Genomic DNA, 27,442 nt, shown 5'->3' with positions numbered 1-27,442 from the left:
AGGCTGGCTTCCAACCTCGATCCTCAGGGCCCAGCCTCCTGCGTGGCCTGGATGACAGGCGAGACACAAAGATGCCAGGGAAGTTCCTGGGACGTTTGTTTTTGGTGGCCTTTTTTTGCTGGAACCCAGCGTCTAGAGCTCCAGGCCCCAGCCCTGGAGGCTGGTGAGCCGGTGAAGGGAGGCCTTGAGGCAAGGTCGGGGACCCCAGGGTGGGCAGGGGGTAAAGGGGTTCAGGAAGGGCCGCCTTGCAGAGAGGACATTCTGAGCCTGGTACAAAACCCAGCCTCGGGAGGGCGGGGCCAGCGCGGAGAGGGGCGTGGCCCTGCGAGGGCGGGGCTGGTACACGGAGGGGAGGGGCCTCCTGGTGGGCGGGGCCAGCAAGGGGGAGGGCGGGCGGGGCGCCGGGATCTCGCGCCTGCGCACTCCCCGGCCTGGGCGGGACGAAGCGCTCGCTCGTGGCCGGAAGGGGCGGGGCCTAGACGTGCGCTTCCGCCCCGCGCGACGTCGGAGTGTTCCCGGTCTCCACGTGGGGCGTCCGGTGACGGCGAGGGCCGGGGTTCGGGCCGGCTGAGGGTGAGCGCGGCCGCGGGTTCGCGTCCCGCTGCAGCCTTCTCCCCCGGGCAGGGCCGCCATGGGGCGCAAGTTGGACCCCACGAAGGAGAAGCGCGGGCCCGGCCGCAAGGCCCGGAAGCAGAAGGGCGCCGAGACCGAGCTGCTGCGCTTCCTGCCGGCAGGTGAGGCCGCGGGCCCCGCGCGCCCCCGACCCGGACCCGGGGCCCCGGCCTCCAGCCGAGTTAGCCGGGGTGACAGGCGCGCGCCTGGCACCGAGGCCTCGTCACCCCCAGCGCCATCCCAGGCCCCCTCGCCCCCCGCCATCGTCTCCCTTCCTCACGAGCCCCTGGAGTTTGTCTGCCCGGGCTGGCCTTGAACCTCGATCCTCGCAACCTCAGCCTCCTGCATAGCGAGGGTTCCAGGCGGGGGGACCGGGCCTGACCTTCTACTCCTTTGAGTTATACAAATCCAAGTATCGCACAAATGCATTACTCTTATTTCTCGCAAACTTATTTTTCCTTTTTTTTTTTTTTTATTTTGCTAATCAGCTGATGATGAAAGTTCCAAGAGACTGTCCAGTCGGGCTCGGAAGAGGTGAGTGCGGATCTCCGGGCGTGCCCTGGTTGGGATGTGCGTTTTGCCGCTTGGGGGGGTGGAGCGCGCTGATGGTGAGTGATCCGCTGTGCACTCGAGACGTGTCCACGTTTCCTGTACTTCACAGGGCAGCCAAGAGGAGGCTGGAATCTGTGGAGATCCCTAAGACAAACAGGTCTCCTGGGGCCAAAGCCTTACCTGGACAGCTACCAAAAGGTCAGTGAACCCCGGTCCAGGAGCTTACCTGTCCAGTGTTCTCAATCCTGGTGTGTGTGTGGGGAGATTTCTGGAATAAAGGGGAGAGCCTGAGCCCAGTGGTGGTTCTGAGGCCTTTAATCTTAGCTACTCAGGAGGCTGAGATCTGAAGATTGAGGTGTAATTCAAGGGAGTAGAAGGTCGGGCCTTGGTGTTCACGCCTGTAATCCTAGCTATTCAGGAGGCTGAGATACAAGGATCAAGGTTTAAAGCCAGCCAGAGCAAGTTTCTGAGACTCGGTTCCTGTTTTGGGGCTTGTATTCAAGGCCTGGATGCTGTCCCTGAACTTTAGGACTCCTAGGCTAGTGCTCTGCCACCTGAGCCACAGCTCCACTTCTGGCTTTTTTTCTTTTTTCTTTTTTGGTGGTTCACTGGAGATCAGAGTTTCGTGGATTTTCTTGCCTGGGCTGGCTTTGAACTGCAGTCGTTAGATCTCAGTCTCTTGAGTATCTGGGATGACGGATGTGACCCATCAGTGCCCAGCTTTTGAGACTTTTATCTCCAGTGAGCCAGCAAAAAGCCAGAAAAGGCCCAGTGCCAGTGCTCACACGTGTCATCCCAGCTACTCAGGAGGCTGAGATCTGAGGACCACGGGCCAAAACCAGCCTGGGCTTTCCTGCCTGTGAGACTGATCTCCCATGAACCACCAGAAAACCGGAAGTGGCACTGTGGCTCAAGTGGTAGAGCGCCAGCCTTGAGCTGAAGAGCTGAGGGGCAGCGCCCAGGCCATGAGTTCAAGACCAACCAAAAAAAAAAGGGGGCAGAAAGGGCGCTGTGACCCAAGTAGCAGCGTCACATGGGGCATTTGCAGGAGCTGTCGGGCTCTCCGGTAAGAAGGGAGCCCAGGCCTTGTTGAGCACTGCTCGGGGCAGGAAGCGTCCGGCACCTGCACACAGCAGCGAGGAGGAGGAAGAGGAGGACGAGGAGGAGGAGGAGGCTGAGGTGAAGCAGGATGACCTGTGGAGCTCGGAAGACAGCGATGCTGACATGGTGGATGACTACGGCGCCGACTCGCACTCCGAGGGCGAGGATGAGAAGGTCAGATTCACTTCTAGATACTCACTCCCGGATCTTTGGAATGTTTCTCCCCTCCCTACGCAGCTCAGAGGACAGCTGGTGGGCCTCTGGGCTCAGCTCCCCGTAGCCTGGATTACAGGCGTGCACACCACACCTGGCTTGCCTTCTAGTTTCTCGCCTGATAGCTCAGCCTCTCCTGGGACTGACATTACATGGCAGTAGAAGCCACCACTGGCTCCTTCTGCCTTGAATCTTCTCTGAGCATAAGCTTGAAAGAGCTACAGGGTAGCGTGTTTAAATAAATAAGGATGGGCGTCGGGCCGGGCGCTGGTGGCTCCCTCGTGTTGTCCCAGCGACTCAGGAGGCTGAGATCTGAGGATGGCGGGGCAAAGCCAGCCCGGGCAGGAAAGTCCGTGAGACTCTGATCTCCCATAAACAACCCAAAAACCGTAAGTGGCGCTGTGGCTCAAGAAGTAAAGCGCTCGCTCGCCTTGAGCAAAAAGTTCAGGGACAGTGCCAGGCCCTGAGTTCAAGCTCCAGGATTGGTTAAAAAAAAAAAAAGAAGAAGTAGAGGCATACCTCAAGGGATAGGGTGCTGGCCTCGAAGGGAAAAATTAAGGGACAGGGCTTAGGTCCTGAGTTTCACCCAGTACCAGTACCAGCACGCATGCGCGCGTGCACACACACAGACACACCCAGGTGATGCGTATCTGTAATCCTAGAACTCTGGAGGCTGTGATGGGAAGTGGTCAGCTTGCATATGATTTTTTAATCATCATGTAGTTTCTGCAGTGATGTGTGTGCTCGCGCATGCTTGTGTGTGAGATGGATTCGAACCCAGGGCCTTGAGCATGGGGTGCTGGTGCTCTAGCCCCAGCCCACAGCCCTTGTATGAATGCTTGTTGGTTTCATTGCTTACCATATCTCCTTTTTTGGGAGGTAGGGGGTTGGGGTCGGGGATGGTAGTGGGGCTCGCACCCAGAGCCTGGGTGCTGTGCCTGTGTTTTTTTTTTTTTTTTGGTCCGGTCGTGGGGCCTGAACTCTGGGCCTGGGCGCTGTCCCTCAGCTCTTCAGCTCAAGGCTAGCGCTCTACCAATTGAGCCATAGCGTCACTTCCGGCTTTTTTCTTTTTGCTTATGTGGTGCTGAGGAATTGAACCCAGGGCCTCATGCTTGCAAGGCAAGCGCTCTACCACTGAGCCACCTTCCCAGCCCCTGTGCTTGTGTTTTTTCTGTGAAGACTGGTGCTGCACACTTGAGCCACAGCCCCACTTGGGGTTTTGGATGGTTCACTGGAGATCAGAGTCTCACAGACTTTCCTGCCTGCGCTGGCCTCGAACTGTGATCCTCAGATCTCAGTCTCCTGAGTCGCTGGGGTGTCAGGCACAGCCTCCGTGGAGGATACACACCTGCGTTGGCGGGTCAGGGGTCAGGGGTCAGGGGTCAGCGGGTGGACTTCCCAGCCCCCCCTCTCTTTTCAGTTGTTGCCCATTGAGCGAGCAGCCCGGAGGCAGAAGGCGCTGGAGGCCGCGGTGGGGTGAGCGAGGGGCTGCGGCGGAGGCCGGGGTGCGTGTGTGAGCGTGAGTGTGTTCTGGTGTGTGACTCGCCGTCCCCGGACCTGCTTCAGAGGCCAGGGGAGCGAGGAGGACTCTGAGGAAGAGGAGGCGCCGTCCCCCGAGCCCCGCGAACCCGGAGAGGCCGAAGGGGACCTGCAGATCAACGTGGACCAGGACGAGCCCTTCGTGCTGCCCCCTGCTGGCGACACGGAGCAGGATATCCTTCCCCGTGGGGGGGGACGGGGTGGGGGGTGGTGGTGGAGGGGGACCGCCCGGCCCCAGGGCCTCACGGTGCGTGGACAGCCCCTTGACTGCACCCACATGCCCAGGCCCCCGACCTGCAGCGCGTGCACAAGCGGATCCAGGACCTCGTGGGGGTGTTGCGTGATTTCGGGGCGCAGCGGGAAGAAGGCCGCTCCCGCGCCGAGTATCTGAGCCGCCTGCAGAAGGACCTGGCCACCTACTACTCCTACGGGGACTTCCTGCTGCGCAAGCTCGTGGAGCTCTTCCCCCTGGCCGAGGTGCGTCGCCCCCCCCACCCCAACTTTTGTTGTTCTGGATTGGAACTCGGGGCCTGGCCGCGCTGTCCCTGAGCTTTTGCAGCTCAGAGCTGGCGCTCTACCTTTGAGCCACTCCAAAGACTTTGCCTGCCCGGGCTGGCTTTGAACTGTGATCCTCAGATCTCAGCCTCCTGGGCTGAGGCCCCGCCCTCTCATCTCTGATGCAGCTGATCGAGTTCCTAGAAGCCAATGAGGTGCCTCGGCCCATCACCCTCCGTACCAACACCCTGAAGACCCGGCGCCGAGACCTGGCACAGGTGAGGTCTCGGCCCAGGGTGGGGGGTACTGTTGCACACCCATGATCACCCCCCACCCCACCCTCCGTCCCCACCCCCGCGCCTCCTACACCTGCAAACCTAGGTCTGGGTGCTGAGAGCCGTGGGCCCCAAGGGGCCAGGGACTGTGACCTCTAACCCCCACATCTGGGACGTCGTATCAGTTCCTCTCCATCTGTGAGGATACTAGGATTTGAACTCAGGGCCTGGCTGCTGAACTTGCACCTGTTTACTCAACGCTGAGCCCCAGCTCCATTTCTGGGATGTTTTTTTGCCCAATCATTGGCGATCAGAGCTTCACAGCCTTTCCCTGTCCAGACTGCCTTCCACCTGCATCCTCCAGCCTCGGCTGGGATTACAGGCAGGAGCCACGGCGCTGGGCCTCGGGTGTCTGCTAGGCAGAGCAGCTCCCGAGGTTTCCTCCCGTCCGTCCTCCTCACTTTCAGGCTCTCATCAATCGCGGCGTCAACCTGGACCCCCTGGGCAAGTGGTCCAAGACCGGCCTGGTGGTGTACGACTCCTCGGTGCCCATCGGTGAGAGCCGCCCCGCCCCGCGCACAGGCCCCGCCCCCGCGGCGGCCCCACCCTGCCCAGGCCCCGCCCCCGTACACAGGCCCCGCCCCGTGGCGGCCCCACCCTGCCCAGGCCCCGCCCCCGTACACAGGCCCCGCCCCGTGGCGGCCCCGCCCCCGCGCACAGGCCCCGCCCAGGCCCCGCCCCCGTGGCGGCCCCGCCCCGCCCAGGCCCCGCCCCGCCCAGCGGCCCTGTGTCACCGCCGTGGTCTCCGCAGGCGCCACCCCCGAGTACCTGGCCGGGCACTACATGCTGCAGGGCGCCTCCAGCCTGCTCCCCGTCATGGCGCTGGCGCCCCAGGAGCACGAGCGGGTCCTCGACATGTGCTGCGCCCCCGGGGGCAAGACCAGCTACATGGGTGAGTGCGGGGCGGCGGGGCGCGCGCGTTGGCTGCCGGGAGGATGGCGGCGGGGCCGCGCGGGGTGCAGGTGGGGGGCGGGCGTGGGGGCGGGGTGCAGGTGGGGGGCGGGGTGGGGGCAGGGTGCAGGTGGGGGGCGGGGTGCAGGTGGGGGGCGGGCGTGGGGGCGGGCGTGGGGGCGGGGTGCAGGTGGGGGGCGGGCGTGGGGGCGGGGTGCAGGTGGGGGGCGGGCGTGGGGGTGGGGTGCAGGTGGGGGGCGGGGTGCAGGTGGGGGGCGGGGTGCAGGTGGGGGGCGGGCGTGGGGGCGGGGTGCAGGTGGGGGCGGGGTGCAGGTGGGGGGCGGGGTGCAGGTGGGGGGCGGGGTGCAGGTGGGGGGCGGGGTGGGGGCAGGGTGCAGGTGGGGGGCGGGGTGCAGGTGGGGGGCGGGGTGCAGGTGGGGGGCGGGCGTGGGGGCGGGGTGCAGGTGGGGGCGGGGTGCAGGTGGGGGGCGGGGTGGGGGCGGGGTGCGGGGTGGGGGCGGGGTGCAGGTGGGGGCGGGGTGCAGGTGGGGGGCGGGGTGCAGGTGGGGGGCGGGGTGCAGGTGGGGGGCGGGGTGCAGGTGGGGGGCGGGGTGCAGGTGGGGGGCGGGGTGCAGGTGGGGGCGGGGTGCAGGTGGGGGGCGGGGTGCAGGTGGGGGGCGGGCGTGGGGCGGGGTGCAGGTGGGGGATGGGCCGGGCCGCCCACCCCCTTCCTCCCTCTCCCCCCCCAGCCCAGCTGATGAAGAACACGGGCGTCATCCTCGCCAACGACGCCAGCGCCGAGCGCCTCAAGAGCGTGGTGGGGAACCTGCACCGCCTGGGGGTCACCAACGCCATCGTGAGCCACTACGACGGGCGCCAGTTCCCCAAGGTGGTGGGGGGCTTCGACCGCGTGCTGCTGGACGCGCCCTGCAGCGGCACGGGCGTCATCTCCAAGGACCCCGCCGTGAAGACCAACAAGGTGGGCGGCGCCGCCTGGGCACTGGGCATGCGCCGGGGCGCCGGGCGGGCACTGGGCATGCGCCAGGGTGCTGGACCGGCGCGCCGACACTGGGCATGCGCGGGGGGGGGCACCGCTCACCCGGCCCCTCCCTGTGCTGCAGGACGAGAAGGACATCCTGCGCTGCGCGCACCTGCAGAAGGAGCTGCTCCTGAGCGCCATCGACTCCGTCAACGCCGCCTCCAAGACGGGCGGCTACCTGGTCTACTGCACCTGCTCCATCATGGTGAGCTGCGGCCCGGGGGCGGGCGGGGGCGGGCGCCCGGGAGCCCCCCTCACCCCCCGCACCCCCCGCACCCCAGGTGGAGGAGAACGAGTGGGTGGTGGACTACGCCCTGAAGAAGCGGAACGTGCGTCTGGTGCCCACCGGCCTGGACTTCGGCCAGGAGGGCTTCACGCGCTTCCGCGAGCGCCGCTTCCACCCGAGCCTGCGCGCCGCCCGCCGCTTCTACCCGCATGCGCACAACATGGACGGCTTCTTCATCGCCAAGCTCAAGAAGTTCTCCAACGCCGTCCCCCAGGCCCCGGCCCCGGCCCCCGCAGGTGGGTGATCCGCCCGTCCCCACCCCCACTTCGTTTCTTTTGCCAGGCCTGGGCTTGAACTCAGCGCCTGGCGCCGTCCCTGAGCTGCTTTTGCTCCAGGCTGGCGCTCTACCACTTGAGCCGCAGCGCCACTTCTGGCTTTCTCACTGGGGATTCGAACCCACGGCTTCGTGCATGTGAGGCGAGCACTCTACCATCTAAGCCACGCTTCCAGCCCCCCCATCCCCCCACTTGCTTCTTAATGCCAGGGCTTGAACAATTCCTCTGCTCAGTTGAGATGCTATACCACTTGAACCACACCTGCACTTTGTAGTTTTTTGATAGTGAGTTGGAGAGGAAACAGCAGTTTTTTCATGGGCTGCCACTGTGCAGTCCTCTGACCTCAGCCTCCGCAGTAGCCGGGATTACAGGCGTGAGCTGCTGGTGGCGTGACTGCAGGACAGCAGCGTGCGTAGGTGCGCGCTCTTCCTCTGTGCTTCACCGGGAGACCCTGGTTATCCACTCCCCAGCCCCTCTGTGCAGGTTGGGGCGCACACAGATGGGGGAGCCCCTCCCTTGCACGTGGCCCTGTTGAGCACTAAGTGCCGGTCCGCGGCCGGCTGTGGTTTCTCTGGCTTCTTGGCCCTGGATCGACTTACTGGTAACATAATATTCCCTGCTGCTCTGGCATTGCCGGGCTGGGCTGGCCTCGCGCTGGCCTCACAGAACCGTCAGCACTTTTGAGTCCATCACACTAATGGAGGATCGCGCCCTCCACCATCCTGAGGCGGGCGGGGATCTCCAGGGGGAGGGTGGGGTTCTCCGCAGCACCGGCCTGTGACCTCTGCCTGCCCATAAAGAATCCTGACTTCCTCACCACCAAGCAGAGTGGGGATCTGCTCTAAACGATTTGATTTGGGGGCGGGGAGGAGGAATGGCCCCCAGGGCCTGTGCCTGCTAGGGAGGCGCCTACCCGCTGGGCCACGCCCCCGGCGCTGCTTTTTGTTTTTCTTTTCAGTCAGTGCCCCTTACAAAGCCGGCATCTGAATGTTATCATAAACTTGGCGACCTCCACTGTCCTGTTTCTAGTGGGGGGGGATCCTCGTTTTCGTGGGTTGCTTGACAGCTCACAGCGAGAAAGAATGACCTCCGGCTTGACGAAACACCCGGTGGCTCCCGCCTGGCATCCCAGCTACTCAGGAGGCTGAGATCTGAGGATCGCGGTTCAAAGCCAACCAGGCAGGAAAGTCCGGGAGACTCTGATCTCCAATAAATCACCAGAAAACACGAAGTGGCGCCGTGGCTCGAGTGGTAGAGCGCCCAGGCCTTGGGTTCAAGCCCCACAACCAGCTCCCCCCCCCAAAAAAAGTAACGTGAAGCCCAGTGCCTGAGGCTGGGCCCTGGGCTCCACCTGCTCCTCGGGGTGCCGTACCCCCGGTGTCCTCCACGGGGCGCTGGGCCCCAAGGGGTGCGGACGGAGGCCCCCCGCTGCCCGGGCAGGCCCGGAGTCACCTGTGCTGTCGTTGCCCCCCAGGGACTCGTGCGGCCGACCCCCCTGCGGAGCCGGACCGCCCCGCGCCCCAGAGCCGCAGCCCGCCCGCCAGGGAGGCCAGGGCGGCCGCGAAGGCCCAGCGGGCGCCGCGCCCCAAGAAGCTCAACGGCGTCCCCGGCGGGGCGGGCGCCGGGCCGCCCCCCGCGGCCCCCGGCCTGCAGGACTGCAGCCCGCCCGCTGGCCGGGCCCGATCCGGCCCGGGGCCCGGGGTGACCGGGAGGCCGCGGCCGCCGGCCGCCAAGAAACACGGGTCCCCCGCGGACGCCCGGCCGCCGGGCCCCGGATCCCGGGCCCCCCCCAGGCCCCGGGGCCGCCACCGCCCCCCGGGCAAGGCCCGAGCGGCCGGGAACGAGCAGCACCGGACGAACGGCGTCCCCAAAGCCCGGCCGCGTCCCGCCGCGCCCTCGCCCAGTTCCAGCCGGCCTCCGCCCGCCAAGAGGAGGAAGCCGGGGCCCGGCGGCCCGCGCGAGCGGCCGTGACCGTGGGCTGCCCCGCCGCGAGCCCCGACACTCCACACCCCAATACACTCTCCGCCCGCCCGCCCGCGCCTCTGTGTTGTTTTTGGGGGACGGGGGGGGGGGGGGGTCGGCGACGCGTCCCCATCCCGGCCGGCCGCTCGCACTCCGGCCGCGCCTTCTGATTGGCCGGCTCCGCCCGCCCCCTGCCCTCTGCACCGCCGGCCGGGCCCTCCTGATTGGCCGCACGGGCGGCGCGCGCGTCCCATTGGCTGGGCCTCTCCCCGCGGCCGGCCCGGCGCTCGGGCTCCCGGCAGTAGGCGCCGCAGCCATGAATCCGCTACTCGGGCCCAACCTCTTCCTCCTGCCGCCCGAGCGCGGCCTGGCCGGGCCGCCGGGGGAGCCGGGCGCCGCCGAGCTGCCCGCCGCCGCCGCCGCGGGCCCCGGCCCGGCGCCCCCCGCCGCCATGGCGCTGCGCAACGACCTGGGCTCCAACATCAACGTGCTCAAGACGCTGAACCTGCGCTTCCGCTGCTTCCTGGCCAAGGTGCACGAGCTGGAGCGGCGCAACCGGCTGCTGGAGAAGCGGCTGCAGCAGGCGCTGCAGGCCGGGCCCGCGCGGCGGGGCGGCCGGCGCGACCAGGCGGTGCAGGCGGGGCCGCCCGCCGCCCCGGCCCCGGCCCCGGCCCCGGCCGCCCCGCCGCGCCTGCTGCCCGGCACCATCTGGTCCTTCTCGCAGCCCCGCCGCCTCGGCCCGGGCCTGGAGCCCGCGCTGGTGCAGGGCCCCGGGCTGGCGTGGGAGCACCCCGACGGGGTGGGCGTGCAGATCGACACCATCACCCCCGAGATCCGCGCGCTCTACAACGTGCTGGCCAAGGTGAAGCGCGAGCGCGACGAGTACAAGCGCAGGTAGGGCCCGGGGGGCCCCCGAGGGATCGGGGCCCCGGGGGACCTCGGGGGGACCCCGCAGGATCAGGGGCCCGGGGGGCCTCGGGGGGGGACCCCGCAGGATCAGCGGCGCCGGGAGGCGGTTCCCTGCCGTCCTCTGCCTCCAGCCGGCCCGGGGTTCGGGGGTGCCTGGGGCGCCCGATCGCTCCCTCCTTGGGGCGCTTAGGATCTCAGCTCCACACACCACCCCAGAGCCCGAGGCCTAGGCTTTGGGGAAGGGGCCGGGGAGGGCTGGGGGCTGCGCCCTAAAACTGAGGTGCCTGGGTGAACTTTCTCAGGAAAGTCTGAGAGCCTCTTCCTCTTCTCTCCAGTGAACCACAAAAAGCTGGACGTGGAGCTGTGGCTCAAGTGGTCGATTGCCAGCCTGGAGTGAAAAAGAGCTCAGACAGCGCCCAGGCCTGAGTTCAGTCTCTAGGGCAGCTCGAATGAATGAATGCGTGAGGGAATGAGTGAATTCCAGGACCTCAGGGCCTTTCTTGGTAGTGATCGTGCGCGGGCGCAGTGGGCATCTGGTCTCTGGAGGGTAGAGGGGCGGGGAGAAGGGCCGCTCCGCGGGACCCGCCGTCCACGCGGGTCCTCTAGGTGCTGGCGGCCCTATCCATAGCTACAGGGCAGGGCCGGGGCCTCATGGGCCGGGGGGGGGGGGGGTGGACAGTCACCGTGGCTTTGGTTTGGGGGAGCTCCAGTCAGCTACTGTGACACCCCGCCTACTTTTTTGTGTTGGTTCTGGGGTTTGAACTCAAGGCCAGTCACTCCAGGCTGGTGCTCTACTCCTCGAACCACAGTTCCATATCTGGCTTTTTGCTGGTTCATTGGAGATCAGAGTCTCGGACTTTCCTGCCTGGGCTGGCTTTGAACCACGATCCTCAGCTCTCAGCCTCCTGAGTAGCTGGGATGACAGGTGTGAGCCACTGACTCTTGGCTTACTGTGGCCTCTCATTGGAGGGTGAGGACTGACTGGATGTTCTAGAACATTCTTGTTGGGTCTGGGGTCAGCAACCTGCTAGATCTCGGGCCCCAGATCCCAGGCTCCTGGGCTTGAGTTTTACCTCACGCTGGTCCCTTGTGGTCTCTTGCACGTGGCTTGTGTCACGGCTGCCCTTGGTGGGGGAGGGGCTCATTTGTCCCCAGCCCATCATCATGGGGGTGTCACTCAGGCCCAGCCTGCCTCTGGGGGACTTAGGGCCATTCACAGGGCGCATGGACAGCTCTGGAATCCATCCATAACTACAGATCAGCTGTTCTTTGGGGCTTTCGCATTTATTTTGTGACTGAATGAGCGTCTGTCCTTGGAGCAGCTGTTCAAGGCCACAGATTTATTCCTTGGGGTTTGGGGGCCTTATTTTCACCCCAGGTCCCCAGCTCTCCTTCCAGTCTCCCTAACCACGCTGCCCCTCCACCTTCCGGCCCCCAGGCATTGGGATAGCCTGAGCACTAAACTCCATCTCCAGTGTGAGCTTTCCCAGGACAGGACTCGGCCCTGCTTGCTGGCCTGAGTGGCTCTGCGGGGGACGCCTTTAGTCCCTGCCCAGTGCACAGACGTGGCTCCCGTCCTGCACAGGTACAAAGTGACTTCATATGGAAAACAAGCCACTTTCTAGCCCACTGTCGGTGGCTCCCGCCCGTCATCCCAGCTACTCAGGAGGCTGACATTTGAGGATCAGCATCCAAAGCCAGCCTGGGCAGGAAAGTCTGTGAGACCTTTTTGTTGTTGTTGTTGTTGGTCAATTCTGAGGTTTGAACTCAGGGCCTGGGCGCTGTCCCTGAGCTTTCTTTTTGTTCAAGGCTAGCACTCTACCTTGAGCCACAGAACCACTTCCGGCTTTTTCTGTGTATGTGGTACTGAGGAATCGAACCCAGGGCTTCATGCAAGCGAGGCGAGCACTCTACCCCTGAGCCACCTGCCCAGCCCAGGTCTTCGAGAGTTAATCTTTAATAAACCAATGAAAGAAAAGCAAGAAGTGGAGCTGGGGCTCAAGGGGTGGGGAGAAAAACCAATGAGACAGCACCCAAGCCCTGAGTTCAAGTCCTGGTACACACACACACACACACACACACACACACACACACACACACACACACACACACACGTCCGATTTGAATGGAGGTGAACCTATTTTTGTCTGCCTGAGCCAGGCAAAGTCCTAGGGAGCTTCTAGATGATTCATTCTGAGTTTTCTTTTCCGTTCTGTAAGACTTCATTAATCTTCATCCGTAATTAGCATTTCTCGTGTATGTTTCCGTCTGAAGCCATGGAGTTCACTGCCAGAGAAAGACTTCCTGTCTTACCTGATATACCCCGCCATCTTGCTGCCCCCCACCCCGGGGGAGGGTTTTGGGGGGCCTCTGGGCATAATTGAGTACCCCATGACGCAAGCTCACCTACAGATGAACAAACTCAGACCTCCCGGTGCTCAGGACTTTATCTAGAAAAATATATGCGTATATGGATGCATGTACCTAGCTGTCTGTCTGTCTGTCTCTCTATCCATCTGTCTACCCGTCTTTCTTTCTACTTGTCTATCTACTTACCTATTGGTCTACCTGTTTGTCTGTCTTCCTGTGTGTCTGTCTGTCTGTCTGTTTATCTGTTAGTCTGTCTGTCTGGGTGGACATCTCTCTGTCTATCTACCTGCCTATCTGTCTATCACCTGTCTATCTACCTATTTTATCTGTCTGTCTGTCTGTCTGCCTGCCTGCCTGTCTGTCTGTCTGCCTGACTGCCTGCCTGTCTGTCTGTCTGTCTGCCTGCCTGCCTGTCTGTCTTTCTGTCTGCTTGTCTGCCTGCCTGTCTGTCTTTCTGTCTGCTTGTCTGCCTGTCTGTCTGTCTGTCTGTCTGCCTGCCTGTCTGTCCGTCCGTCCGTCCGTCTGCCTGTCTGTCTGTCTGTCTGTCTGTGTCTGCCTGCCAGCCTGTCTGTCTGTCTGTCTGTCGCCCCATGCTGCTGCGCCCTTGGGTGGCAGAGCAGCGGGGGGCGGCGGGGACTGCAGGCAGGCGCTGCGCTGCGGGTGAGCACCCGGGGTGTTGGCCAGGCTGTGTCTCTGCCAGCCCCGCAGGGACGAGCGGCCGGTGACGGCGGCAGCTATTCTTAGGACAGCTGCATTGCGGCTGTGAGTGAGACACACAGCAGAACCAGCAGCGGGCAGGGCGCTGGGCGGGGAGAGGCGGGGAGGGGCCAAGGCAGGGCCTCCTGCGTGGGCAGGGGACACCGTCCTGCGGGGTCCCAGCACCCTCGCTGATGGCTGCTTTGGCCGTGTGTGTGTGTGTGTGTGTGTGTGTGTGTGTGTGTGTGTGTGTGTGTGTGTGTGTGTGTGTGTGTGTGTGTGTCACTCCTGGGGCTTGAACTCAGGGCCTGGGTGCTGTCCCTGTGCTTTCTGGCTCAAGGCTGGTTCTTTTGCCTGGATATAGGAAGGAGTCTGGCCTCACATGTGCATCCTCAGATCTCAGCCTCCTGGCTAGCCAGCATGAGGCCCCGAGTTCAAATCTTGCTATGGCCCAAATCATCACCATCTTCACCGTCTTCGTGTCTTGGGGGCCCCCGCCTCCCCTGGGCCTGGTGTTCTGGTGTGGGTCAGGGAGGGGGACACGGGGCCCCAGACAGCTGGTGGCGCTGAGGCCGGGGTGGGAGGGCAGGGCACGGAGCCAGAGGGGCAGCTGCTCTTAAAAATAGTTCCTGCACATGGCAGAGAGGCTCCAGGCAGGCGGCTGCCCCTCACACGTGTGTGTGTGTGTGTGTGTGTGTGTGTCCTGGGACTTGAACTCAGGGCCTGGGCGCTGTCCCTCAGCTCTTCACTCAAGGCTGGCGCTCTACCACTTGCGCCACAGCGCCACTTCCAGCTTCTCACAGGCTCACGGGAGATCAGAGTCTCGTGGCCTTTTCTACCCAGGCTGCCTTTGAACCAACCTCAGATCTCAGCCTCCTGAGTAGCCAGGATTACAGGCATGCGCCACCGGCGCTGGCTTAGCCCCCACATTCTTGTGGACAGCCAGTCCCCCTTTGGGGAGTCACGGGGGGGGGAGCAGGGAGCTGGGGGGCCCAGGGAACACGGACCTGTGCCCCCCCCGCTGTGTGTCAGGTGGGAAGAGGAGTACACGGCGCGGGTCCAGCTGCAGGAGCGCGTGAATGAGCTGCAGGAGGTGAGGACCCCCCTCCCTCCCCTCCTCACCCTCTTCCCCTTGGAGGGGGGTCACCAACCCAGGGTCTCCTCCGGTCCAGGAAGCCCAGGAGGCCGACGCCTGCCAGGAAGAACTGGCCATGAAGGTGGAGCAGTTAAAAGCTGAGTTGGTGATCTTCAAGGGACTCATGAGCAATGTGAGTCCCAGTCTTCGGGGGGTCTCGTGCAGCCCGGCCAGGCCGGGGGCAGCCCCACTGCTGCCCTGGCCACCTCCCTTCCCCTGGCCGGGCACCCCGGACGCCATTCTGTTCAGTAGACAGAGCAAGAACAGAAGATGTGAGTGTGAGCTGGGTGTGGTGGCTCACGCCTGTAATCCCAGCTACTCTGGAGGCTGAGATCCGAGCATCCCTAGGCAGGAACATCCTAGAAGCTCTGATTTCAGAGGTGTGGCTCGAGTGGTGGAGCTCCGGCTAAGCCAGAGCGCTCGAGTCCCAGTAGCAGCACACATACACACAATCAAAGGCCCGCGTCGCATGACGGGCCGTGGCGTGTGTGACATTAGTCACTGCCAGTTCAGCACCCAGGAGTCCAGAGCTGAATGCCTCTGTTCTGACTCAGTTTACCCGCCACCATGCCCTCTGCCTCCGTGGCTACATCTGTGAGATGGCAGGAAAAAAAAACAGGCCCGCTGGGCACCGGTGCTCACGCCTGGCATCCCAGCGACTCAGGAGGCTGAGATCTGAGGATCGCGGCTCAAGGCCAGCCCAGGCAGGAAGGTCTGTGAGACTCTGATCTCCACTGAACACCAGAAAACCAGAAGTGGCGCTGTGGCTCAAGTGGCAGAACGCCTGCCTTCCGCTGAAGAGCTGAGGGACAGCGCCCAGGACCAGAGTTCAAGCCCCATGATGGACCAAAAAAAATATGCATTTAAGGCTTTTCTCTTGGTACCAGTCATGGGGCTTGAACTCAGGGCCTGGGCGCTGGCTCTGTTTTACTCAAGGCTGGCGCTTTACCACTTGAACCACACTTCCATTTCTGTCTTTTCTGTTGGTTTGTTGGAGGGAAGAGTCGGGGACTTTGCTGCTCGGGCTGGCTTTGAACTGTGATCCTCAGATCTCAGCCTCCTGAGTCACTGGGATGCCAGGCGGGAGCTGGGGACTGGCCGCAGGAGGTGTCAGAGGGTGGTGTGCTGAGCGGTCCCGCTGCTCCGGGCTCTGCCCACCCAGCAGCCCCCGTGGCCTGCGTGTCCCCCGCAGAACCTGAGCGAGCTGGACACCAAGATCCAGGAGAAGGCCATGAAGGTGGACATGGACATCTGCCGCCGCATCGACATCACTGCCAAGCTCTGTGACCTGGCACAGCAGCGCAACTGCACCGACATGATCCACATGCTGCAGGTGGGGCTGGTGGGGAATATTCCAGAAACTGTCCCCAGTGCCACCTCCCTCTCCCTCTCCTGTCTACTCTCTCCATCTTGAACCTTCTCGAACCTTCTTGAACCCTCTAGAACCGTCCAGAACTTTCTCTCTTGCCTCCTGCACAGAAGCAGCTGTTTCCTTGGCTCAGGGCCAGGCTCTGAACCCCAGTGCAGACGAGAATTCTCCCTCTCAGGCCCCGCATTTCTCTTGGGACCCTGTCCCCTCTTCCCCTGCCCTCTCCCAGTGTCTCCCTCCCTTCCCCACGCAAAAGTGGAGAGGCTGCGTTTGTTCAGCCTTTAGATTTTTTCCTTTTTAAAGAAAGAAAAGTTCCTCAATCCTGGCGCTGGTGGCTCCCGCCCGTCACCCCAGCGACTCAGGAGGCTGAGATCTGAGGATCGTAGTGTGAGGCCAGCCGGGGCGGGAAAGTCTGTGAGACTCTCATCGCCAATGAACCACTCAGAAAAAGCCAGAAGTGGCTGTGGCTCAAGGGGTAGAGCGCCCGCCTTGAGCAAAAGCAGCTCAGGGACAGCGCCCAGGCCCCGAGGTCAAGCCCCAGGACTGGTACGCAGGAAACCTGGACTGGAGGCATGGTTCTAGCGGGGGAGCACCACGGATGGCCAAAGCTGAGTGAGTGTTCAGGGCGTGAGCTCAAGTCCCAGTGCCGGGACAAGAAAACCCGTCTGTTTCTCTTCAGCCACAAGAGCATCTGCATGGCTGATAAGCGCTGCTCCCTTCTTGCTGCTCTGCCCCGGGGTGTGTGTGTGTGTGTGTGTGTGTGTGTGTGTGTGTGTGTGTGTGTGTGTGTGTGTGTGTGTGTGTTTGGTCGGTTGTGGGCCTTGAACTCAGGGCCTGTGTGTGTGTGTGTGTGTGTGTGTGTTTGGTCGGTTGTGGGCCTTGAACTCTGGGCCTGGGCGCTGTCCCTCAGCTCTTCAGCTCAAGGCGGGCGCTCTACCCCTTGAGCCACAGCGCCACTTCCGGTTTTCTGTTGGTTCATGGGGGATCAGTCTCACGGACTTTCCTGCCCGGGCTGGCCTTGAACCAGGATCCTCAGATCTCAGCCTCCTGAGTGGCTGGGGTGACAGGCGGGAGCACCGGCGCCCGGCTTCTTTTTCTTTCTTCCTCTGTCCACCCTCCATCTCTCCCTGGGTCCCCGGCGGTGTCCTGCTGTCCGTGTCCACCGCCCTCGGTGGGTCCTGTCCTTCCTCCATCCCGACCCCGTCCTCCATCCCGACCCCGTCCTCCTCCATCCCGGCCCCGTCCTCCATCCCGACCCCGTCCTCCATCCCGACCCCGTCCTCCTCCATCCCGACCCCGTCCTCCATCCCGACCCCGTCCTCCTCCATCCCGTCCTCCTCCATCCCGACCCCGTCCTCCATCCCGGCCCCGTCCTCCATCCCGACCCCGTCCTCCATCCCGACCCCGTCCTCCATCCCGGCCCCGTCCTCCATCCCGACCCCGTCCTCCTCCATCCCGGCCCCGTCCTCCTCCATCCCGGCCCCGTCCTCCTCCATCCCGGCCCCGTCCTCCTCCATCCCGGCCCCGTCCTCCTCCATCCCGGCCCCGTCCTCCTCCATCCCGACCCCGTCCTCCTCCATCCCGGCCCCGTCGTCCTCCTCCATCCCGGCCCCGTCCTCCATCCCGACCCCGTCCTCCATCCCGGCCCCGTCCTCCATCCCGTCCTCCTCCATCCCGACCCCGTCCCCCCTGACGCGGCTCCCGATGCCTCTCAGGTGCCGGCGGGGCGGCGGCGGGAGCGGCGGGCGGAGGACGCTGGACCCGAGAGCGCGGGGCCCACGGCCGAGGCGGAGGAGGACGGCGCGGGGCTGGGCATCGCGGAGGAGATGCAGCGCATGCTCAGCCAGCTGTGAGCGCCGCCCCGCCCCGCCCGCCGGGCCCCGCCCCGCCTGTCAGGCCCCGCCCACTCACCGACCACGCCCCACTCAAGGGCCCCGCCCCCACACCAAGCACGTCCCCACCCAAGGGCCCCGCCCCACACCAACCACGCCCCCACCCAAGGGCCCCGCCCCACACCAACCACGCCCCCACCCAAGGGCCCCGCCCACACACTGACCACGCCCCCACCCAAGGGCCCCGCCCCACACCAAGCACGCCCCCACCCAAGGGCCCCGCCCCACACACTGACCACGACCCACCCAAGGGCCCCGCCCCACACCAACCACGCCCCCACCCAAGGGCCCCGCCCCCCCGCACACACTGACCACGCCCCCACCCAGGGGCCCCGCCCCACACACCAACCACGCCTCCTCACGCCCCGTACTGCCACTCCCTGCCCCTTGCCATGCCCACGAGGACCCTGACCCCGCCCATGCTGACCCCGCCCCCATGCTGACCCCGCCCCCATGCTGACCCCGCCCCCATGCTGACCCCGGCCCCCCCAGGCGGGAGCTGGACGCAGACGACGACTGCGACAGCCTGAGCTGGGAGGAGACGGAGGAGACGCTGCTGCTGTGGGACGACTTCTCGGGATACGCCATGGCGGCCGCCGAGGCCCAGGGGGAGGTGACCCCCCCCCGCCAGCCCCGCCCCCCGCCAGCCCCGCCCCCCGCCAGCCCCGCCCCCCGCCAGCCCCGCCCCCCGCCAGCCCCGCCCCCGCCAGCCCCGCCCCCCGCCAGCCCCGCCCCCCGCCAGCCCCGCCCCCCGCCAGCCCCGACCCCGGGCCCCCGACCCGCACCGCACCGCCCTGCTGACCCCGACCCCCTAACCAGCACTGCACCGCCCGCCCTCTCTGCCCCGACCCCCACCCTGACCCCGACCCCCCCGACCTGCACCCCCCCGCCCGCCCTGCTGACCCTGGCCCCGCCCCCGCCCACCCTGCTGACCCTGGCCCCGCCCCCCACCCTGCTGACCCTGGCCCCGCCCCCCACCCTGCTGACCCTGGCCCCACCCCCCGCCCTGCTGACCCTGGCCCCGCCCCGCCCCCGCCCTGCTGACCCTGGCCCCGCCCCCGCCCACCCTGCTGACCCTGGCCCCGCCCCCCACCCTGCTGACCCTGGCTCCGCCCCCTCCCCCCCCCCCCCCCCCGCCGCCCTGACGTGGCCGTCCCGCAGCCGCAGGAGGACAGCCTGGAGAAGGTGATCACCGACACAGAGTCGCTCTTCAAATCCCGCGAGAAGGAGTACCAGGAGACCATCGACCAGATCGAGGTGCCGCACCCCAACCCCCCCCCAGACCGAGGCGCCCCCACCCCCCCCCCAGACCGAGGCGCCCCCACCCCTCCACACCAGACCAGACCGAGGCGCCCCCACCCCACCAGACCGAGACCCCCCCACCCCCACACCAGACCGAGGCGCCCCCACCCCCACACACCAGACCGAGGCGCCCCCACCCCCACACCAGACCGAGACCCCCCACCCCCCCACACCAGACCGAGGCGCCCCCAACCCCACACCAGACTGAGACCCCCCCACCCCCCCACCAGACCGAGACCCCCCCACCCCCCACCAGACCGAGACCCCCCCACCCCCACACCAGACCGAGACCCCCCCACCCCCCACCAGACCGAGACCCCCCCACCCCCACACCAGACCGAGACCCCCCACCCCCACACCAGACCGAGACCCCCCCACCCCCCACCAGACCGAGACCCCCCACCCCCACACCAGACCGAGACCCCCCACCCCCACACCAGACCGAGACCCCCCCACCCCCCACCAGACCGAGACCCCCCACCCCCACACCAGACCGAGACCCCCCACCCCCCCACCAGACCGAGACCCCCCACCCCCCCACCAGACCGAGGCGCCCCACCCCCACACCAGACCGAGACCCCCCACCCCCACACCAGACCGAGACCCCCCACCCCCCCACCAGACCGAGGCGCCCCACCCCCACACCAGACCGAGACCCCCCACCCCCACACCAGACCGAGACCCCCCACCCCCACACCAGACCGAGACCCCCCACCCCCACACCAGACCGAGACCCCCCACCCCCACACCAGACCGAGACCCCCCCACCCCCCACCAGACCGAGACCCCCCACCCCCACACCAGACCGAGACCCCCCACCCCCCACCAGACCGAGGCGCCCCCACCCCCACACCAGACCGAGACCCCCCACCCCCACACCAGACCGAGACCCCCCACCCTCCCACACCAGACCGAGGCGCCCCCACCCCCCACACCAGACCGAGGCGCCCCCCCTCCTCCGTGGCCCCCCCCAGGCCTCCCCCTGGTCCAGGCAGCGCCGCTGGGGGAGCGGACGGGTTTGGGTTCAAGTCCACAAACACCCGGGAGATGCGCTGCGGTCCCTGAGCTCCCCCTCCCCCTCCCCCTCCCCCCTCCCCCCTTCCCCATCCTGGGGCTTGAACTCAGGGCCTGGGCGCCGCTGTCCCTCAGCTCTTCCACTCCAGGCGGAGCCACTGGAGATCAGAGCCTCTCAGGCGTCCCTGCCCGGGCTGGCTTCGAACCGCGATCCTGCGGATCTCAGCCTCCCGCGGAGCTGGGATGGCGGGCGGGGGAGCCGTTTGTCTTCCTTTCCTTCGGGGCGGGCGGAGGAGGGGCGGGGAGGCCGCGATGCCCGCGATGCCCGCGATGCCCGGCCGCACGTCCTGCCCCGGCTGCCCCGGGAACGCGGCGGCCCTTTGTGCTGTGACCCACTTCCCAGCCCTGCGCGGCCTCCCGGCCCTGCCCCGCGCCATGGGGGCCTGCCCCGCGCCATGGGGGCCTGCCCCGCGCCATGGGGGCCTGCCCCGCGCCCTGGGGGCCTGCCCCGCGCCATGGGGGCCTGCCCCGCGCCATGGGGGCCTGCCTGCCCCGCGCCATGGGGGCCTGCCTGCCCCGCGCCATGGGGGCCTGCCTGCCCCGCGCCATGGGGGCCTGCCCCGCGCCCTCGGCCCCGCGCGCACGGCCCACGGCCCGGCTCTCCCCCGGGGCCTTCCCTCCCTCCTCCCTCCTCCTCGCGTCTCTGGTGCCCGGGACCCGGGCGCCGCCCCTCGGCTCCGGGCGGCCACAGCCGGTTTCCGGGGCTTCCTTGGGGATCCTGCGCGGGCGGGGCGGGCCGGCGGGGCAGACCGCGACCCTCCCGAGGGGCGGAGGCCTCGGGGCGCCGGCCTGGATTCATCCTGAGCCCGGCCCAGCCGGGCCCGGGTCGGTCCTCCGGCCTCGGCCTCCTCCTCCCCGAGGCCCCGAGTTCACACCCGGCCTGCCAGCCGGCCCGGGCCTCGCGTGGAAACTTCCAGAGCTCATCACCAGCCCCACTTCCCCGCTGGGAAAACCAGTCTGGGTCCCAGCTGCTCGCCTCCCGCTGTGCGCAAGCGTGCGTGCGTGAGCGTGCGTGCGTATGCGTCGCGTGTGCGCAGGGCCTTCTCGCCCCCGCGGGGCGTCGGGGCGCCCCCGCCCGCCCGGGTCCGACCCCAGCGCGGCCCTCCCGCCCCGCCCGCAGCTGGAGCTGGCCACGGCCAAGAACGACATGAACCGGCACCTGCACGAGTACATGGAGATGTGCAGCATGAAGCGCGGCCTGGACGTGCAGATGGAGACCTGCCGCCGCCTCATCACGCAGTCGGGGGACCGGTGAGCCCCGCCCCGCCCCGCCCGGGGGACCCCGCGCCCCCACCGCGGCCCCCCCCCACGGGTCTCCCGCCGGCCGGCCCGTGACCGCCGCTGTTTTCTTCTAGAAAGTCTCCTGCGTTCGGTGCGGTCGCGCCTAGCGAGCCGCCGCCTGCGAGCGAGGCGGAGGACTCCGATCGCGATCTGTCATCTGACAGCTCCCTGAGATAGGAGCGCGCTCCTACGCGCCCGCCGGAGCCCCGCCGCCCGCGCCCGTCCTCGGGGGCCCGCCCCGCACTCGGGTCTGCCGCGGCTCCAGGATGCCGCGGGGCGCGGCGGGGCGGCCCGGGGTGACCTGCCGGCCTGGGGCCCCGCGCGGGGTGTTTTACTGTGCCAGTCCTGGGACTTGAACTCGAAGCCCGGGCGCTGGCCTCGGGCGCCCCCCCTCCTCCACCGCTTGAGCCACAGCCCCGGTGCGGGACTGAACCTGGCCTGGAGAGCGGAGCGGGGCCTGGGAGGCCGGGGCTGCAGGCGTGCCCGGGGCCCGGGAGCTCGGGGCGCCCCACCTTCCACCCCACCCCCCTCCCGCCAGCCCCCCGGCCTGGGGTCTCAGGGGCGCGGGGTGGGCCTGGAGGGCGGGGCCCTGGGCTGACGTCGGTGACGTCACTGTGGCGTTTGAATGGAATCGTGACCACCACCTTGGCTCTGTGGTTCTTGACCTGCGCACGCGCGGCGGGCCCAGGCCACGCCCCCGGGGCGGGCCCCTGACAGGGCGGTGACCCGGATGCCCGCGCACTCGGGCTCATCTGGGGTGAACGGGTGCAGGCGGTGCAGGGGGAGATCGCATCGATCCCCGGCCGCGCCCGGTGCCGGAGGTGGCTCAGCCGCAGCTCCAGCGCGGGGCCCGCCCGGGAGGCGGCTTCGGGCTTGTGAACAGGAGCCAGCCGCAGCCCACCCCGGCCGCGCCGCCCCCGCCTCTCCCACCCCGGCCGCGGACTCCCGGCGCGGTGCTCGGGGCGCGGACTCCCGGCGCAGTGCTCCCGCGCCGAAGCTGCAGGCCACAGCGGGCCGAGCCCGAGTTCGAGCCCCGGGAGCGGCGCAGGGACAGACGAAGCGGGGCCGGGGTGTGGGTGCAGCGAGCTTTATTGGGGTGCGGTGGCGGGCACAGGCTCGGGGCCGTCGCGGGGTGCGGGCTGGGGCGGGTGCGGGGCGCGCGGCGGCGGCGGCGGGGCTGCGGGGCGGCGCTCACTCCTTGGAGGCCATGTGCACCATCAGGTCCACCACGCGGTTGCTGTAGCCGTACTCGTTGTCGTACCTGGGGGGGCGGGGGTGTGAGGCGCGGCGCGGACCCGAGGCTCGGGGTCCCCCACCCCCCGCCCGCACCCCGCGGCCCGCACCAGGAGATGAGCTTCACGAAGTGGTCGTTGAGGGCGATGCCGGCGCCCGCGTCGAAGGTGGACGAGTGCGCGTCGCTGTTGAAGTCGCAGGACACCACCTGGTCCTCGGTGTAGCCCAGGATGCCCTTGAGCGGGCCCTCGGACGCCTGCTTCACCACCTTCTTGATGTCGTCGTACTTAGCCTGCGGGGGGGGGGGGGGTCGGGTGATCGATCCACGGGGGCATCGATTGGTGAAGCCTGATCCGCCCCATCGATCAGAGTCGATCGACTGTGTATGGATCTGCCCCATCGATCAGACTCCATGGACTGTACTGCCTGGGCCGCCCCCCCCCAATCGAGCACACTCGATTGATTCGCCTGCCTGGGTGCCCGCGGGTGGGCGGGGCTGATGGAGGGGTGCAGGCGCAGAGCTGGGCGCAGGCGCAGAGCACGTACGGCCTTCTCCAGGCGGCAGGTGAGGTCCACCACGGACACGTTGGGCGTGGGCACGCGGAAGGCCATGCCGGTGAGCTTGCCGTTGAGCTCGGGGATGACCTTGCCCACGGCCTTGGCGGCGCCGGTGGACGCGGGGATGATGTTCTGCGCGGCGCCGCGCCCGTCGCGCCACAGCTTGCCCGACGGGCCGTCCACCGTCTTCTGCGTGGCGGTGATGGCGTGCACCGTGGTCATGAGCCCCTCCACGATGCCGAAGTTGTCGTGGATGACCTTGGCGAGCGGCGCCAGGCAGTTGGTGGTGCAGGACGCGTTGCTGACGATCTTGAGCGAGTTGTCGTACTTGTCGTGGTTCACGCCCATCACGAACATGGGCGCGTCGGCCGACGGCGCCGAGATGATGACGCGCTTGGCGCCGCCCTTCAGGTGCGCCTGGGGGGGGCGGGAGGTGACACTCAGCCCCAAACCAGCCCCGGGGTGCAGCCCGCACCCCCAACACCAGCCCCGGGCGCAGCCCCCACCCCCAACACCAGCCCCGGGCGCAGCCCCCCACACCCCCAAACCAGCCCCGGGCGCAGCCCCCCACACCCAACACCAGCCCCGGGGTGCAACTCCCCCACCCCCCAACACCAGCCGCGGTGCAGCCCGCACCCGGCGGCGCCGCTCACCCCGGCCTTCTCCATGGTGGTGAACACGCCCGTGGACTCCACCACGTACTCAGCCCCGGCGTCGCCCCACTTGATGTTGGCGGGGTCTCGCCTGGAAAGGACGCGGTTCGGGTCACCCGCCCCCCGCAGCCCCCGGCCCCCCCCCGCCCGCCCCCCGCGTCCCCGGCCCGCACGCACTCCTGGAAGATGGTGATGGGCTTGCCGTTGATGACCAGCTTGCCGTTCTCGGCCTTGACGCTGCCCTTGAACTTGCCGTGCGTGGAGTCGTACTGGAACATGTACACCTGCGGGGGGGGGGTCAGGGCCGCCGGGGAGGGGGGTCAGGGCCGTCGGGGAGGGGGGTGTCGGGGCCGCCCGCCCGCCGCCCGGGGCGCCGCTCACCATGTAGTTGAGGTCGATGAAGGGGTCGTTGATGGCCACCACCTCCACCTTGCTGGAGCTGCAGGCGGCGCGGGTGACCAGGCGCCCGATGCGGCCAAATCTGAGGGGGAGGGGGGGAGGGGGGCCTCAGCGCGGGGGGGGCGGACGCGGGGCCCTGGGTTCGAGTCCTCGCCCCGCCGTGGCTCGGGGCGCCAGCCTGGACCGGCCGAGGGGCAGCGCGACCCCGCGGCCAGAGCCCGGACTCGTAAACATCACTTCCCATTTTGCACTTTAGAACTTTCCGGAATCTTTCCCCTGGAATGTGTCGACCCACGCGGTGCCGGTGCCAAGGTGCAGCCCCCCCCATCCCTGAGGCTCCTGTCTCCTCTGCGGTCCGCGGGCGTCCCCGCCCCCCCGCCACGCGGCGGTCAGCGTCCGCGAGCGCAAAGTCCAGGCGCAAAGGTCAGGCGCGCTGGCCGCGGCCCCCCGGCGGGGACGGGCCCGGGGCTCCCCGGCCGCGCACCGGGGCCCCGGAAAGGTCACGAGGCTAAATTTATCCCCGGCGCAGGGCGCGGCGCGGATCCGGTTTCGGGCGGGCGGCGGGTGCGGGGTCGCGGTCACCCGATCCCCCGCTGACCGCTGACCTTTCCCGCCGCCGCGCTGCGGGGCGGGGCGGGGCGGGGCCCGCACCTCCGCGGGGGGGAGGGGGCGGCGCCGGGAGGCCCGGAGAACCGTCCAGAAAAAGCGTCGGGCAGGAGCAGCAGCTAAACCCGGAGCTCATCCGCGATTAGGCCGCGGGGGGGGGGGGGGCCCGCAGCCGCGTCACCTGGCCGCCCGCGCCCGCCCCGCCCCGCCCCGCGCCCGGGCGGAGCCGCGGCTGAGTCACCGCCGGGGCGGGCGGAGGCGGCGGCGCGGACGGGAAGCTTTCCTAACGGGGCTCCATTCATTTCCTTCCCGGTTGCAACATGGCGGCGGCGGCCGCGGCTTGGGGCGGGGGCGAGGGGGGAGGGGGCGCTCCGGGGCCCCGGGCTGGGGGAGGGGCGCCACGTGACCCCGCAGGGCGCGAACGGGAAGAATAGCCCCGGCCCGGGGTGGGGGGCGGCGGTCCGGCGATCGGGGTGCGGGCCCCGGGGCGCCGCCCGCCCCGCCCCGCGCATTGCGGCCGCCCGGGGCCCTCTGCGGCCCGGCCCGGCCCCCGCGGCCGCGACCTTGAGCTCTCCTTGGGGTGATGGGCTCCCCGCGTGACCGGGCCCCCCGGGATATGCGGATCCAGCCCGGGGAACCCCCCCCGGGCCCGGCCCGGCGCTCACCCGTTCACTCCGACCTTCACCATCGTGACTCAGGAACGCGGGCTGCGGGGACAAAAGGCGGCCGTCAGCGCGGCGGGCGACCCCGGCGCGGCTCCCCGCGCTCCCCTCCCCCGCCCCGGCCGCCATGCCCCCCGCGCACCCCATCACGTCCGCCGCCGGCCTCCGCAATGCGGGGGACCGCACCGCGCGCCCCAGATCGCGGCCTGCACACGCGGGGGCCACCCCGGGAAGCCCCCAGCCTCTGCCCGCGAAGCCCCCACGCCCGGATGTTGCATTTTCACCTTGCGCTGCACGAGAGGAGACGACACGCAGGAAGCTGGCAGGAGCGGAGAGCAGCGGGCCGGGCCGCGGGCGGCTTTTATAGCCAGCGGGGCGGGGGTGGGGCTGACGCAGGCCCCGTCCCTCAAGGCCCCGCCCCCGCGGGCCCCTCACCCGCTCCGCCAATCCCTGCACACCGTCCCCGCCAGACCCCGCCCCCGGGCCCGTCAATCTCCCGGCCGCCGCGGTGGAGGCCTGAGCTACGTGCGCCCGTAAATGCGCGAGTAGCGGGGCCGCGGCGCTCCGCGGGCTTGGCTGCGCTCCAATCCGGAGGAGAGCACGCAGCGAGCGTGTGGGCCGGGGGGAGGGGGGGGAGGGACGGAGGGCGCCACCCCCCCCCCCGCCCGCCCGGGGCCAGGCCGCCGCGCGCCGCACGTGCGCCCCGGCCGGGAAGGTGGGGGCACCGGGGTGCGGGGCGCCTCGGGGCGCACACGGGGTCCCCCGGGCCGCCCGCCCCTCCACCGTTCCACCCGCTCCCGCAGCGCGGTGGGCGCCCGCGGGGAAGGCTCCGGGGGCCGCGGGCGGCTCGGGCGCGGCCGGGAAGGTCACCGCGTCCTGCAGCCCGGCGCGGCCGTGCTCACCCCGCGGAAGTCCCGCCCTCCCGCGGCGGCCGCCCCGCAGGGCTGACCTGGGGCTGTGCGGGACCCGGGGGGGGGGCGGGGGGAGGAGGGGACGGGGTGCGCCGGGGAGGGGGGACGGGGGGAGCGGGGGGAGGGGGGGGACGGGGGCCCCAGGGCCGGACGCAGCGCCCCCTTCCTAAGAACGTGAGCCGCACGCAGGAGGCTCCGGGTTCCAGGCCCGCCGGGGCAGGGCCGTCCCCGAGACTGATGGCCCGCGAGCGGCACAAAGCCGGAAGTGGCGCCGTGGCTCGAGGGGCGCAGCGCCCGGGCCGCAGTGGGGGATGGCGCCGGGCTGGGGCGGGCCGGGGCCTCGGCCCGGTAACCTGAGAGCCGCCCCCCGCCCCCCGCCCCCCGCCCCCCGCCCCCCGCCCCCCGCCCCCCGCCCGGGCTAAGTTTAGCTTCTGCTTAAAAGGCTTGGCAGGGACGGGGCCTCGCTGCACCCCAACTCCAGCCCCTTGGCCTTTCCGGGCTGGGCTCCCCGGCTCGGGCCGCAGCTGTTTGCAAGTCCTGCAGCCATCCATCAACAGCCGGCCCTGCCCGGGGGGGGGGGGGGGGGGGGGAGGGGGGGAGGGGAGGAGGGAGGGAGGGGGGGACCCGCAGCTGCTGCTCCTCTTCCCAGCCAGGGCCACCCCGCTACTCCCGGGGCCGCGCTCCGAACATCCAGGTTCAAAGCCAGCCTGGGCAGAAAAGTGGAGACTCAGCCCAGTGAGTCAGCACAAAGCCGGACGTGGCGCCGTGGCCCAGGCGGGAGAGCGCCCGCCCTGAGTGTGCAAAGGAAGGCTGTTCCCAGGCCCTCAGTTCAAGGGCCTGAATGGGCACGCAAAGTAAGGGGGGCCTTAAGAGCCCCTCCATGTTGTGCGTGACCAGGGCCTCGTCTCCTGTCACTTGTCATCAGCGTCCGCCCCGCGCACCGGCGCCCGCGGAGCTTCTGCCGCAGTTGTGCGGTTGCCATGACAACAGACTCCGGTGGCGAGGCGCTGAGGGTGACTCAGCAGAGCAGACGCGGGGCGCAGGGGGGCGGGGGAGCAGGGGGGCGGGGCCTCCTTTAGATGCAGGGGCGCC

General features: G+C 68.3%; 3 protein-coding genes across 4 annotated transcripts; 2 read left to right on the top strand and 1 right to left on the bottom strand.

Moving 5' to 3' along the window:
- The first annotated feature begins 481 nt into the window (after window positions 1-481).
- On the top strand, window positions 482-9,364 carry Nop2 (NOP2 nucleolar protein). The gene is made up of 14 exons (XM_070005021.1): window positions 482-734; window positions 1,101-1,146; window positions 1,274-1,362; window positions 2,213-2,439; window positions 3,899-3,954; window positions 4,045-4,192; window positions 4,297-4,494; window positions 4,701-4,790; window positions 5,255-5,342; window positions 5,599-5,739; window positions 6,488-6,717; window positions 6,860-6,982; window positions 7,059-7,299; window positions 8,813-9,364. The coding sequence occupies exons 1-14, from the start codon at window positions 632-634 to the stop codon at window positions 9,307-9,309; spliced, it is 2,277 nt and encodes a 758-aa protein (XP_069861122.1). The 5' UTR covers window positions 482-631; the 3' UTR covers window positions 9,310-9,364.
- A 252-nt stretch (window positions 9,365-9,616) lies between these two features.
- Iffo1 (intermediate filament family orphan 1) lies at window positions 9,617-21,960 on the top strand. 2 transcript variants are annotated; one of them, XM_070005001.1, is made up of 9 exons: window positions 9,617-10,194; window positions 14,308-14,368; window positions 14,448-14,543; window positions 15,603-15,743; window positions 17,495-17,628; window positions 18,164-18,284; window positions 18,833-18,928; window positions 21,168-21,298; window positions 21,403-21,960. In XM_070005001.1, the coding sequence occupies exons 1-9, from the start codon at window positions 9,617-9,619 to the stop codon at window positions 21,503-21,505; spliced, it is 1,461 nt and encodes a 486-aa protein (XP_069861102.1). In that variant the 3' UTR covers window positions 21,506-21,960. The 2 variants fall into 2 exon arrangements, with proteins under 2 accessions (XP_069861102.1, XP_069861103.1); XM_070005002.1 differs by having other exon boundaries at window positions 15,603-15,752.
- A 439-nt stretch (window positions 21,961-22,399) lies between these two features.
- On the bottom strand, window positions 22,400-25,789 carry Gapdh (glyceraldehyde-3-phosphate dehydrogenase). The gene is made up of 8 exons (XM_070005020.1): window positions 25,724-25,789; window positions 25,443-25,484; window positions 24,154-24,253; window positions 23,950-24,056; window positions 23,773-23,863; window positions 23,108-23,536; window positions 22,672-22,853; window positions 22,400-22,589 (listed from the first exon to the last, which is right to left on the bottom strand). The coding sequence occupies exons 2-8, from the start codon at window positions 25,463-25,465 to the stop codon at window positions 22,520-22,522; spliced, it is 1,002 nt and encodes a 333-aa protein (XP_069861121.1). The 5' UTR covers window positions 25,466-25,484; window positions 25,724-25,789; the 3' UTR covers window positions 22,400-22,519.
- Window positions 25,790-27,442: the final 1,653 nt, after the last annotated feature.

The sequence above is a fragment of the Dipodomys merriami genome, unplaced genomic scaffold, assembly GCF_024711535.1.
Source record: "Dipodomys merriami isolate MVZ:Mamm:240054 unplaced genomic scaffold, mDipMer1.0.p SCAF_654, whole genome shotgun sequence".
Taxonomy (NCBI): Eukaryota; Metazoa; Chordata; class Mammalia; order Rodentia; family Heteromyidae; genus Dipodomys; species Dipodomys merriami.
Note: the sequence above shows the minus strand (reverse complement) of the source record. Positions and strands in the feature narration are given on the sequence as shown.